Source organism: Haplochromis burtoni, unplaced genomic scaffold (genome assembly GCF_018398535.1).
Source record: "Haplochromis burtoni strain Fernald_Lab_line unplaced genomic scaffold, NCSU_Asbu1 Contig_35, whole genome shotgun sequence".
NCBI lineage: Eukaryota > Metazoa > Chordata > Actinopteri > Cichliformes > Cichlidae > Haplochromis > Haplochromis burtoni.
The window spans coordinates 2,544,557-2,558,814 of NW_024582396.1; the positions used below are offsets into that span (position 1 = coordinate 2,544,557).

The window sequence follows — 14,258 nt, forward strand, 5'->3', positions numbered from 1 at the left end:
GAGCTGACACCGCTGCCGTGACGGTTTGGTGACACTGACCGCGGTTGCAGGCCAGACACAAGGCCGACAACACTGCTGGTGCTTTTCCGACCTCGCTTTGTGCTTCTGCACTGGAGGTTGGTTGAGTCATCAGGCAAACAGTGTAATGCTCAGCGAACATCATTTTCTTTGCACCCTTGGGTTCACAAGAAATTCATCATCCAGAGAATGAACGCACTGATGTACAAAAATACATTTATTTGAAACAATTTCAAAATGACAGTTTCTTTACCGTAGAAATATCGAAATCAAGATGAAACAGAACATTACTGATGATGCATGCATTGTAGATTTTTGTGCACTGAAGAACATTACAATGTTTTTGCCTTCTGAAAAATCACAAATGCAAAGAATCTCTTTTATGGTTCAAGTATGGATTTGTCTGGTGCTTACGGTATAATGTGGCATTTAAGATATCAGATGAGACAGAAGTTTCCAGTGATCAAAGTCCTTTCTTTCACTAGTGGCACTTCCAATGTGCTGGTGCAGATAAAGCACCACATTTTGAAGCATTTGTTCTTTTCTTTCTTTGCAAACTTTTATGGACAGCCAGTGTACTATGTTCATTGTACATTCTTCACAATTTCAAAGGGTCCAAGAGAGAGAAAAACAACAGAAAACAAAGACAATATCCATGTGTAGTTAAGGATGGAGAAACTTTTTGATTTCTTTTTCTGTCCCCCCTAATTCTGCTTTTCTAATAAGAATCAGAACAAAGTGCCACCATCAAAGCCTTTACCCAAACAAAATCCAGCCAAGCAAACAATCCTTTGCTTATGGCATGTGTTGAATACAACAAAGCTCTAGAACAATCTTTGTTCAATGTGTGTTCTGTCTGTATTAACAAGGCTTGGCTTGGCTGTTTGGTTTGAGATGAGAGCACTCTGTTGCAGGTAATGCATATGTGATGTGACAGCCTATATCTTTTTGCAGCCTTTCGCTTCTCCTGGAACTGCTGTTTGCTTGAGCTGAGCACTGCAGGAAACCTCTGCATGTGGCACCCTCCCCTGAGCTGTCCAGCTTTCTCTCATTATCAACAATGCTGGATACTGGGAGAGCAACGGGAGTCAAGTCGAGGCCACTTGGCTTTTGCAGGCCTGGAGAATGCAGAGCTGGGGGAAGTTGCATGCTGGGAGGACGGTGTTCACTCATTTCAAACTAGATGCAAAGCAGTGACTGGAGCGTTGGTTTGTGAATGGAGGCTAATGGCAGCCAGGGGAGCTCTGTTTGTACACTGTGGATTCATTAAATAAATACAAACTGTTCCAGGCACAGTTGAAGACAATGTTCTGGTTTTGTCACATTGTTAGAATAGCAGTAGTTGCACATTTTGAGTGTAAAAATATTGCCACAATGAGCACCAAAGATGCTGGTAACACACTCTGTAGAACATGGACTCATTAGCTTATCTAATCCTAATGAACAGCAAAAGCACTTTGTAGGCTTAAAATTGGGTTTGATAGCATACATGGAAAAAAAATATGTGAAGTTGAAGCTATGACAACTGAAAATAATGGGAGAACATGATATTGGAATCCAAAAACTGTGAGCTAATAAGTGATTTACCTTTTCACATTGTACACATTACTTGAAACCATCTTGGAGGCCCAGGTGTGTCCTGGACTGCATCGAGTTACTGTGATTAAAATGAATGTAGGACTCTTTCACTTCAATCGTGCTGCATCAGATTTGCAGTTCAGAACTTTCTTTTAACAAGTTCAATAACATCGATGCGACTCATTGCTATAAGGCTAATTTAATTTACAAGCAAATTTTCCAGTTCACCAGTCTTACTCTGGTCTGGTTATGTGCACAGACAGGTTTCCTGTATCTCAAAGTTCTCATGTCCAAAAAAGCCCAAACGTCTTCACTTTGGCCTTACAGTAGTGGAACTGTTACTGACTGAAGATGGACTTGGTTTTTGAGAATGAAATCTTAAAAAGTAGTTCAGGCTGAAAAGTCTAGGCAGAGAAAATTTCATTGACTTAATTAAACTACTTATTACCACCATATATGTTTTGTCATCATTAGTTGGCATCACCATGTTGATTATGCTGCTCTGGCAAGGTACAAAAAAACAAGACTTCACACAGCAGGCCTTTGAAGAGAATGAAGACACAATTTGAAATGTATAACACCATTCATTCCTAGTATTTTATCATAACCAGTCCTGATTTAAACCCATGTCAACCACTCGGTGGTGTTAGTGGATAAATCAAGGACTCCTCGTATGAAGTTACCCACTAGGCACCATAACTGTTTTAGAACAATACATCCTATTACTGTTGAATCTGGACCAATGAGGTGGATTGGCCAGATGAGCGGCCAGCACCACCATGACTGAAAAGAATTGCAGGACATTACAAATAATAATATTGGCATGAGCTCCATTGGAAACTGCCACAAACCAAAGAAGAAGCAGAAACCACAACCCAACTGTAAGCCTACTTAAAATAAACACCATGTTTTTCCCCAATGAGTTGAAATTGTGAATTTGATCACTGGTCACCACAATAGATACATTTTTTTCCAAAGTGATTCAACATTAGTATCGAAGCCAAATCTGAACAGTGAGAGCCACAGACTCACTTGCAAATAGAACCGGACTGTAATGGGACGTTTAAGGCCAATACTGCTACAGATATTTGGTGATTCAAACATGGGATATACAGATTTCCCTGACATTTGTAGTTATTTACGAGCTCACACTCTGCCCGACTTTGCTCGGACCAGCTGGTTATTGCGTTTGTGGTTCCCAGCAGGGAACCTGCAGAGTGCCCTCTGGTGGACAAACGTCATAACAACAGCACGGCTGAAGGATGTTTCTCTTGTTTCGTAGCTTTTAAACTTCATTGATCGGCTGTTGTAAATGCCAATATCGATAGATCGATAAATAGCCAGCATTGGCCGACCAACAAATGAGTCGGGCTCTGGTTGCAAATGTTTGGTTCAGAGAGTTTAATGACAGTCTATTGTATATCTGTACTGAAAATGCAAATATCCTGAAAATGATCCTGTTGAGGATGATCCTTTTAACTTTATTTTCAGAGAACATGAGGGACATCTGCACTATGCCGATGCAGCTCTACCTGCATTAACAGATAAATCCTTTCTATCAGGTTCATTTCAGCCAACACTCGACTGAAGAAAATGAGAGCAAAACAGAATCAGCAGAATCAACTGGGGTCTTTTGACACATGATTAGAAAATAACTATTTACAACACCTGCTTATCTACAACACAGAAATTGTGTCCTCAGAAAGAACATGCAAGAGTTAAGGACCTTAGCAAAGGAAATCGGTTTCTTTAAGTAATGTTTGACTTTTTAAACACACTTTCAGAAAAGAAGACCATCGTCAGATCTTCTGTTGCCGCCATGGTACTCAGACTACGAGCATGTAGAAAGTAATAATATATACATTTAACAGAACAGATGACAGTATTGTACATTTCAATAATATTCCCTGTTTGATTGAAGACTCCGACATTATAGTCTATATATAGGCAGAAATGATTTTCAAAGCAAACGCCTTAAGAAATGTACATAACTTTTGATAGATTTCCATGAAAGATATTTCACTTTGCAAATGAATGCTGCTATGTAGCTTATACATCCACAAAACTGAATAAGTTTTGTCAGTAATTACAATGATCTCATTGAGTAAATTGACATTAACTGCATGGATGTTGTTGAATGAGACATCCATGCAAGTCTGTATAAATGAGGTCCCTTAGAAAACTATTAACATCAGTTGTGTTGAGAATTACAAAACAAAAAAAACCCCGACACTGAAATACTTTGCTCTGTACATGAAGCGCTGCTCCCCCAGTTTTACACACTAGTACAGTTTGGAATCTCCCTTGTGCTCTCGCAGGCATTTCCGACTCCCCCTGAGTATAAATAAAGGAAATGAAAGGGGGGGGAAAAAAGCCAAGAACAAAGACAGTTAATTCAGAGCTTTAATGACTATAAAACAAATAGCTTCTTTGACATTGACTCCTTGTACTTAATTTCCATTCAAAGGCTCTGAAGCTATTAAAAAGCGTTGGAATTTGAAATTGACCCATTATGAAAAATATGCCAGCTTTTGTTATGATATGTTTGGTCCAATTAATTGGAACATGCTCGGTGAGGAAGTTTAGAACCAAATATCGAAAGTCTGGACGTCTACCCCATTTGTGTTGGGCGATCGTGGCTCAAGAGTTAGGAGTTCGCCTTGTAATTGGAAGGTTGCCGGTTCGAGCCCCAGCTTGGACAGTGTTGGTCGTTGTGTCCTTGGGCAAGACACTTCACCCGTTGCCTACTGGTGGTGGTCAGAGGGCCCGGTGGCGCCAGTGTCCGGCAGCCTCGCCTCTGTCAGTGCGCCCCAGGGCAGCTGTGGCTACAATGTAGCTGCCATCACCAGTGTGTGAATGGGTGGATGACTGGATGTGTGAAGTGCTTTGGGGTCCTTAGGGACTAGTAAAGCGCTATACAAATATAGGCCATTTACGTGAGAAACACAAGAATAGCTGTTAATTTACTCTGGCATATAGCACAAATTAATCAGCAACTTCAAGGACGTCTGCAGAAATGTGCAAATAAAAAGCAACGTTTATTCGTTGTGAAATACATTTCGTTAACCTCCTAAGACCCGAACTCTTCCATGGCATGCATTTTTAATTTCTCTTTGATATTTGGGCATATTGGGGCCTGATGAATGTAAAAACAAAGAATTACCAGATTTTTTTTTTACCTTATTTTTGTTTTTAAGAAAACTAAGAGCCATATATGAGGATATTCATTTAAAATTTTGATAGAACAGTGGCAGTATAATGTCCTCGTAAGTGGATATCAGGCCCATGTAGAGCAAAATTGAGTATTTTGGTCTAAATAACCCAAAATGTGATGCCCACATATGTGGACGACAGGTCCTAGGAGGTTAAATATCCTTGTCCTGTAATGGCAGGCAGGGATGATTTGATACACTTTCTGTTGCACTAAATGCATGTAGTGCTGAGCACCTGCTCGAATTTGACCTCCTAAGACCCGAACTCTTTCATGAATGCATGCATTTTTAATTTCTCTTTGCTATTTGGGCTGATTGGAACCTGATGAATGTAAAAACAAAGAATTACATGATTTTATTTTATTTTTTTACCTGAGTTTCGTTTCTGAGAGAAATGAGATCCACATAGGAGGACATCTGCTTTAAATTTCGATAAAACAGTGGCAGTATAATGTTCTTGTAAGTGGATATCAGGCCCATCGGCAGCCACATGGTACCTTTAATTTAAGAGAAAAACAACGATGTACCATTGTTGCTTCAAACGTGGAATCAGATGGTAGTAATTTGATTAGTGTTTTGTAAATATGTTGTTTAACTCTTATTCTTACACTTATTGTTGTTTTGTTACACTTTACTGTGCGTCCCCGTCCACTGACTCGAGGTGCTACATGAGTTATGGAGAAACTGAAAGTACTCTCGTGCAGGAATACAGATCATATGTAAAAAAAAAAAAAGTAACAATCAGACATTGACCTGGATAAAGTATTCTGCTGAAATGAAGCAGCACACTCACGGCCTTGCTGCTTGAGGGTTTCACTAATGTGTGAGTTTCCATTCTCGACAGCTCCTCTGAATTTCAACACACAGGTCAGAAGCAGTCAGCTCTCCAGAACTGTGAAAGTGCAGGAACTTAATCTGTCTTTTAAACTATCTCAGAGCCAAATCAATCCTGGGTCTGCAGCTGCCAGAAGTGGTACATTTCTACTGGTAACAATAGAAAATCCACTCTGTTATATACAGTCAGAGTGGGCAGCAATTAGCTTATCAAACCTATTGTTTTTTATCATGTAATGAAATATGAATGAATGAATGTCTCTTTTTAAATTGAAATCAAACTGTGACTGAATGAGGAATGATTAGGCCACTCCCTCTGTGTTTGATGGAGTCCTGCAGCCACATGCTAAACATGTTGGTTTTATCATTTAGTCATTATTCCCAGTACTGTGGGTGTCACTGGAATCTTTCCTTACCCTCTAAAACCCTTTCACGGGGTTTGTCTACTCTAAGGATTTCCTCCTCTGTGAATAATTCAAAAATGGTAAAAAGGAGATTCATTTGCTGGATTTCTGTTTAAAAGACGATTCAGATTCAGTATGTAAAGTATCCCCAGGAGGTGATTCTACGCACAGTTATCCTACACATTATCATGTTGACTTTTGCTATAAAGCCATCGACAAAAGAAAGTTTGTCCCTGAAATTCCGCCTTTACATGCCCATGCCCTAACAGTGACACAGACCTTGCTGGACCACGACAAGGTCACTGAGATCCAGATTTCATTGTGCTCCATGTATTATATTTTTGAAAATGTCTTAATCATGACTTGATTCGTCGCAAAGACACATAGTGCTGATATTCACACAGATGAGATTATGCAGTATATAGTGCATCGCATACATTCATTTGTATATGGATGCCTTCTATTTGTCTCTGGATATCTACATGCCTTTAAAGTGTGAGTTAGTTAAATCATCTATGTGGCCATTTCCTGTTCATGGATTTTCTCTTGTTTTTACAGCAGGTGAATAGAGTAACCCACCATGACTACTACTTAAGGTGGCAGCAACGCGTCTAGAACCCAAAAAAATATTGAAGTGTATTTGCTTGAAACGCCTTTCCCTACTCTCAGCAGGTACTTACTTTTGACCCTGGCATCCAGCTCCTTCTCCATGAGTTCTTTGGATGTGGAGAACTCACTCAGAGTAATTTTCGGCGTGCTGTCGCCTTGCCCGACCGAGCCGATCATCTCTTGCTCTTTCTCCTGGTTAACCTCAGCATATATGTTGATCCAAGGTATTTTTCTGAGGATTTACAGAAGACAAGATCAGCAAATGTTAGATAACCATCTCACGTGCAGGTGCGGTGTTTGTGCATGCACACAGTGGGGTTGTTGTGTTTCTAAGGCTATGTAACCGCAGTCCCAAGTTTACATTCATTAGTAAATTACAACCGAGAACACGACTTTATGAATAAATTATTTGATTTTGCAGCCTCATCTCCATCTCTGCCTGCCTGACTATCTCCATCAGACTCTACACATCAAGCTGCTCTCACCGAGTTTGTCCTGATCTTTATTATTTGCTTCATTGCAGGGTTTCTTTTTTCTCTCAGGCCAGTTAACTTCAGCAGGTGAGACAAATAAAGGTCAGCATATCTATAACATGTGTAACTACAGAATTCATCAGATCAAAGGAGAAAACAACTCTGGTCCTAGTTTTGGTTAACCTTTAAATAATCAATATTTCGATGCTATATATTTTTGCTGGTTATTTCATTCCCTGTAGCTTTGAAGTTCACTGACAGCTGACATCTTCAAAGGTAGTTTTTTCTTATATAATATGAATCAATGAGCACACCTTTAATATAATTATAACTGGTTTGATTATCCACTTTGTCTTTATTGACTCTTTTGCACAGAGTAAGCTTTGGGATGAATGAGTTTGAACCGTCTGTGCTAAATGTGAACTGCCTGCTCTGTTGTCTCACTGCTTCCAGCTGCGATGTTTTGGCAGGATCAACATTTTTTAGAAAAATGAAAATTATTTTTCTTTTGAGTTAAAAATGTGGGTTTTTAAGAAGTCTGACAGACTGTTGCACTGAGCTACTTTTTCAAAGATGATTCTGTTTCCTGGTGCTGACAAACTCTAAACTTGCCTTGACTGTAATTACACTCGAGTGCCTAATTTATAGACAAATTACAGTAACACTGGTTTCTTTTCTCATCTGCATTTATACCGCCTAATATAGATCTTTATTTAGACATTATCCAATTTATTTGCAATTACTATACATTTGGGTTATTAATTGCTCTGTTTTGTCAACTGTAAGATTTCTTGAAAAATGCATCCTCTTTAGACTAATGGGAAAAACTTCATATCCATAATTAATGACAGCTTTTCCCTCAGACTTTTCAAAAGAATAATTTTGAGTATGAATAATTTATTCAGCAAATAAGATCCAAGGCAGAGAAGCTGCATATTAAACCATTTACTGCTCGTTTTCCCTGAATTTTGTGACTGATTGCTGCACACGCCTCATGCACTGGAATCTCACAAGTATGAGTGACAACTCCAGAGTGATCTATCAATTGAAAATACCAAATATGACTATAATAGATTGGTCTAGACAGGGCTCATCTGCTATCATCAATAATGAAGAACAGAGTAATAGCTATATAGTGGGGCCCTACAGCAGGTGGAAGAAATCAGAAAGATTTGCACCTCTTGAATTTGTAGATGAGAAACACCGCGAGGCCAAGAAACACAACTGACAGGAGCATAAGCATCGCTGAGCTGCTGTGTCTGGGGCTCGAGTCCACTAAAGGTGCTGTGGAAGCAGGAAGGTGCACAGAGATGACATTAGACAGTCAAAATAAAAACAACATAACGTTAATCAACAGTTGACAAATGAGACAGAATAGAAATAAAAATAGAAATTTGATTCATTAAAACCAACAACAGACAAAAGTACAGTTAGATTTATAGTACAAGTCAACCAGATGTGGCTAAATGCTAATGCTAAAACAAGAACAAATGTTCGTATGAATGCATAAATGATCTCAGTTTATCAACATCTTGAGCAGTTTCATCATAAAGACGCCAGATTTGAAAAAGTAAAAGTAACTTAAAGTAAAAGTAACTTCTGAGGTTTCAAAGTTTGAAAGTTCAGCTCAGTCAAAAGCGTTTTCCTCATTTCCAGTATTAGCAATATTTTTTTTTTATTAAACTCTAAGTATAAGATCTTTAAATAACTGGTACTGGCAGTCAACATATCAGCAAGAATTCACTTTTTTTAAACTATTTTTCCTCCATGTGGAGGAACAGCTAAAAAGAATACAGTACACATGAGCTCTGGCTAACGATGGCTAACTAAATCTCTGACCTGGGAGGTTACGTCAGAGGTGTTGAAAGTGGAGTTATTTTATTTGCTGTTATATGATGTTATTGCTGCTATTTTCCCCACCACAACTACATATTATCTTAATAAGACAGGAAGAAGAAGTGCTTCGTTTTCTTCAGACCCTAGAATTCAAACTCAGAAGTTATAGTTAAGTTTGTGCTGTTCTTATGGCTGCACCTTCAAATTTCTCATCCAAGTCCATAACTGTCACGGTTCTGGGTCCGTTGGACCCAGTATTTTGAGTTTATTGTATTTTGGTTCACTTTTGCATCATGGATAATTCTTTGTTTCTCTGGTACTTTGTGTTTCAGTTATCTTGGTGTTTTGGATTGTTTCTCATTCTCTTGTTGTAATGTTTATTATTATTATTATTATTATTATCATTATTAGAGTTTCATGTTTCTATTATCCATGTTTTAGGAATGGTGGTTTCATGTATAGTTCAGTTCCATGTTTCATTTTCTGTCTCTGTGTTGAGTCCATGTCTCTGAGTTGTGATTCATGTTTCCTGTTTTATTGTGAAAGTCTTTGTCTTATGTTAGTGTGTGCAGCTTTGTTCCCCATGTCTCGTTAGCCCTGATCTCTCCCAGCTGTGTCTCCCTTCTGTGGCCCATTTCCTCATTACTACCCTGTGTATTTAAGCCCTGTGTTTTCCCATGCCCAGTGTCGCGTCGTACCCACAGATTATGCCTGTGTGTCCTTGGTCGCAGTGTTCCATCCTCACTTCATGTTTGTTTTCCTGCCAGCAATAAAGCTGAGGTTTTTGAGTTACATTCCGTTTTCCGAGTCCTGCATTTGGATCCTCATCTCTGCCTGCCCGCACACAGAGCCCTGACAATAACTGACAAACACTTGATGGAACTGGTACAGTTTCATGCTGATTGGAGCTCTAATGTGCGTTTACCTACAAAGGCCCCACAAACTGAGGTGACTGCACATCCAGCTGAATTAAAAATATTTCAACTGTTGTAGAAAAAAAAGTATTTTACTTTGTGCCATAAAGACTAGCGGCTGAGATTCTCCCTGAGACTGACTTGTCCTGATGTCAGGGACAATCAGGAGTGGACGACAAACTTATCATGGCAGTCCGTGGGCAGCTCAAGCTGTAAAAGCCCACTTTGACATACAGAGGCAGAAACAATGGAGGTGGATCGAATTCCAGGAGATACTGCTCGCTCATTGCCCGATGACCAGTGAGGATATCCTGGGTTATTCTCCAATTATAATTGACTGTAATTAATAGACAATTATGGGTACGAGTATTAATAGCTATAATTAATAAAATGGATTCCACGTTGTACTTATTGTGACTTTAATCAAGGAACTGGTCTTTATAGAAATGTGCACCCTCACTTCTATGCAACTGGAAGCCTTTTAAAGCCTGCAGGTTTCACTCACTCCTGAAATGGATGGAAGTCCATAAAGTAGGAAAGATCACAGGACCTCCGGGGAATGTATTATAATGTGTGTATATCTTCCTGAGAACCGAGGAAGAAAATAATCTTCCCATTGAACCTGCCTCTTCCTGTTGCTAACACCCAGACACATGAGATACCAATGGAAAGTCCAGGATTTCCTCTATTCAGTGCATCAGGACTTAGTCAAAAGATATAGAGCAAAAACAAATGTCCATTTCAGAGGACATAAATGAATGGGCTGGTTCTCGGGAGGATATAATGCTAGATTCTAGCTATTGGTTGGCTGTTACAGCGAGATTTTCTGGGTTTCCAAAAATACTACAGTGACTTCATTCTGCATGAGAAACAATGCAAAGTTTTGTCAGAATGGAAAAAATGAACGAGACTCACTTCTGACAACAGATACACCTGAAATAGCTCCTGGCACTGTGGTAGCACCTACAGGGAGAGTACCTTGAAAAAGTATGTGCAACAAAGAAAACAGGCACCTCTTCAAAAGCAAAGAGTAGTCACATCCATTATTGATTTATCTTTTTCTCTGCTTCTAGTTTGAATGAAGCGAACCTTTAAAAATCCTGCAGGTCACTGGGGTTAGGGCTGGGCTACATATCAGACCTGGAAGATGTTACCTTACAATAATACATTTTTCCACAAAATCATTTCTGATAGAAATCTTTGGTCAGATGTTCCAAATATGTGTAAATTCTATAAAAAGGGCAGATGCTCTGCGTGTTGCCTGTGACCTGTTAGATGTTAAAGGGTCAAAAACGTATTTTCTTTATACTTGTACCCCGTACACTGTAGTATACTGTATATCCAGAACAATAATGACTCCCCAGATTATATTTTTATCTTTAAGATATGAAACACTGTAAGGTGTTGTAGCGTGAAATTACACTTTCTGCTGGTGGGCAAAACAAACTGACAGTAGCAGGAAATCCAAAGATTTCAGGTGAATGTAAAACAGTTAAATGTGCCAACATTCATTCAAAAAAGTACCGAACCAAACAAGTGTTCAGTGTGATTAATGTCACGGTTTCGCTCATAAGGCACAAACCCTAAATTTCTCCCATTATTTTGAAGAGTGCATTAATGTCCGTCGCTGAAGAAAAAGCCCGATGCTTTTCTGTGACGGGTTTAGCGCTACGTGAGCCCTCAGCTAAGAGATGGAGGCGCGCGTGCCGATGACCTTTCTCAAGCAGCTTGAAGGCTTTTTAGACCTTTTCTTGGGAGGTGAAATATAAAGAGGGATCCAGCTGGGTACACCTTCAATGTCATTAGAGTGCAGCACACCACAAAACGTCACAGAGCAGTACATGCCAGGCTGTTAATACCCATCGCTTTGAGCTGCAGACAACTCATGGCTGTGTGCCTCCAGAGACTGTGCGCCTAATGAAACCAGCCAAGCAGTGAATATAAGGTAAGACCTGTCCAGCAGCGGGACACAGGAGCTGCTGAGCAGTACCGAGCTCCAAACCAATAAAAAAGTAGAGGTTTCCAGTCTAGCCATGTTATTTACAATTACTGTGTCTCCGTGAATCAGCGCTGATTTGACACGAGAGCATTTGAGGGTCTCTAATGTCAACCAGCCTTCCCGCAAAACACTGCTGATGACTTCTTGAATGATTCCAAATTCTGCCCTGAAATTGTACAGTGTTCTTTCTCAAGGACTAAATAATCAACATAATTATACTCAGTGTAACACTCATTTTGTGGTTGGATGGCTGTAAAAGAAATAGAACAGATGTTCAGCTTTTGATGGCAGGCATAAAAGATCCCTCTTCTCAAGGAGCTCCACTTAAAACCGAACCCCTCCCATCCTCGTCTGTGTTCTTTCGCCTGGGATAGACGAGGTCTGACAGGAATTTTAATTGGTGGACCAAAGGAAAATTCTTGTTGTCAAAACAGTTATTACACTTCTGTTTCTCTGCACATGAAAATGAAAAATGGAACATGCAGGCCATAATTACATTATCCCCAGAAGTTAATATTATAGATGATGACTTGATGGCAAAATTAAAAGCAATGACAGCAAATGTTTCTTACCCAGTGTTAACTGTGTGTTGTAAACGATCACCCTCACACCGGGCTTCAGCTCGAACTCCACCAGGTTTTGGTTCAGTGCACTTACAATTGTGTCAGAAGCCTGTTAAAGTACACAACAAGGCACCGTTTTGTAGGCACAATAATCAAGTTGGAGGAATTTGAACTCCTCGTGAATTTCACTTAGAGACACCCATACCCGCTCCAGAGCTTCCTCACTCTTTTTCTTGCCCTCTGATTGGTTCTTATAAGGCAACAGGAAGAGCTCAGCAGCTGTTGGCACTCCGGGGAACACCGCTACCAGGAGCTGCTCCTCTGGGAATTCGGCCACCTGTCACAAGATAGAAATGTTTTTATATCACTGTGTGATACTGTGAAAATAACAAAAGCTTTACAGCATCATAAGGCTTAAAGTCATTGACGGGACTTCAAACGCAGTAGTTTTGTTAAAGCTTCCGGAGTCTCGGGGATACACACAAAGTGTCCTCTGCTGTATCTAAGAGAGCCGCAGCATTAGATGCAATCCTGAAAGCATGAAACAGTGTCGTAAATCACAAGACTGTCAACGAGGAGCTTTTAACTGCTGGGTTAGTGTTACGGTTAGTTTCACTCACTATTCACAATATTCACCGTTCACTTTGAAACAGTGCATACAAATGTCGTGCTGGGGGATTTTGACCAAGTGGCCATATGAGACGAGCCAGAAGCGAAACAGGTTAAAGATCGCAGTGAATATTTGGGTGGAGTATGTTTAAAAGCCATTATGAAGCAGCTTTGAGAAGTGACTAAGATTTACATGAGAATAGATGAACATAAACTGTTTTCACATGAAAATGTTGGACACTTTGGGAGAAACTGGTTCAAAATGCAGGCTGTCTGTCTTTTTGAGAGACAGGGTTACAGAAAATTCATATATAATTAACAATATACAGAATAGACTATGCATGAAGAGAAAAGATAGCCAGAGGCACCAACTGTGTCATCACTTTGTATGCAAACTCCATCATAACAGTGCAGTCCCAGTTAAGGCGCTGCAGCTGTGGAGCCTCAACAGGGAAATGTGAACTCAGCAGATGTGAACTGGGATCTTTCTTAAGTGTACTCCTGCTGGATGAACCCTTTGTTCTGCTCTACACCCTCTACCACCCTCACAGTTTTAATCTGCCACAATGTTTGGAAGCCTTTAGAGTTTTCCATCATTTCCCATCAAGTAACAAAGTCTGTCACCAGTGAAAAATTCAGCTCAAGCTTTGGTTGTAACGTTGTCCGAAGTTACGGAGTATGCAATAGGAGTTAGTCTTTGTCACCTGTATTCGCACTGATGTAACTACTCAGTTTAGGCAGAGGATTTAGAGCACGCTGACTCACTGTGAATTCACTAACCTGGCTAAATGGCACAATTAACCGTCAGACAGTATTGGAGATCATGAAGTATTGGAGAACATTTCAGATTTAACTGTGTTGAATATTTGTCCTCACTGGGTAATGTCTAATGTCACGACTGCAGTGTGAAAATGGCTATAGACTCAAGAAGACGTGTCTTGGGTTGAAGGCATCTTAAAGTGAGACAATGCTAGCTTCATTTGGTGTGTGATTGCTGCATTCGCTCCCGCTGGGACAAAAGCAGCTAGATTACAAAGAGTAGCAGTTACCAAGCAGCTCAGAATGACTACACACTGTAAGATAACACAAAGACATTTTATCTGCTGAACAGTTTCATTACAAGAAAACTCATCTGACTTTACACTGAAACACTACATATTGCACATTTATGTCTATTGTCAGAAACTGTAGGATTGAGTGTAATGACCC

At 39.8% G+C, this 14,258-nt stretch overlaps 1 protein-coding gene across 2 annotated transcripts in view; it reads right to left on the reverse strand.

Annotated features, from left to right (window-relative positions):
• Positions 1–217: 217 nt before the first annotated feature.
• sorcs3 (sortilin related VPS10 domain containing receptor 3) overlaps positions 218–14,258 on the reverse strand; it is a 239,272-nt gene continuing 225,231 nt past the window's right edge. For both annotated transcript variants that reach the window (XM_005919300.2, XM_042219615.1), the window contains 5 exons: positions 12,646–12,777; positions 12,450–12,549; positions 8,307–8,412; positions 6,727–6,887; positions 218–3,930 (listed from right to left, as the gene is read on the reverse strand). In XM_005919300.2, coding sequence (XP_005919362.1) covers positions 3,872–3,930; positions 6,727–6,887; positions 8,307–8,412; positions 12,450–12,549; positions 12,646–12,777 — 558 coding nt within the window. In that variant the 3' untranslated portion in view covers positions 218–3,871. The remainder of the gene's footprint in view (positions 3,931–6,726; positions 6,888–8,306; positions 8,413–12,449; positions 12,550–12,645; positions 12,778–14,258) is intronic.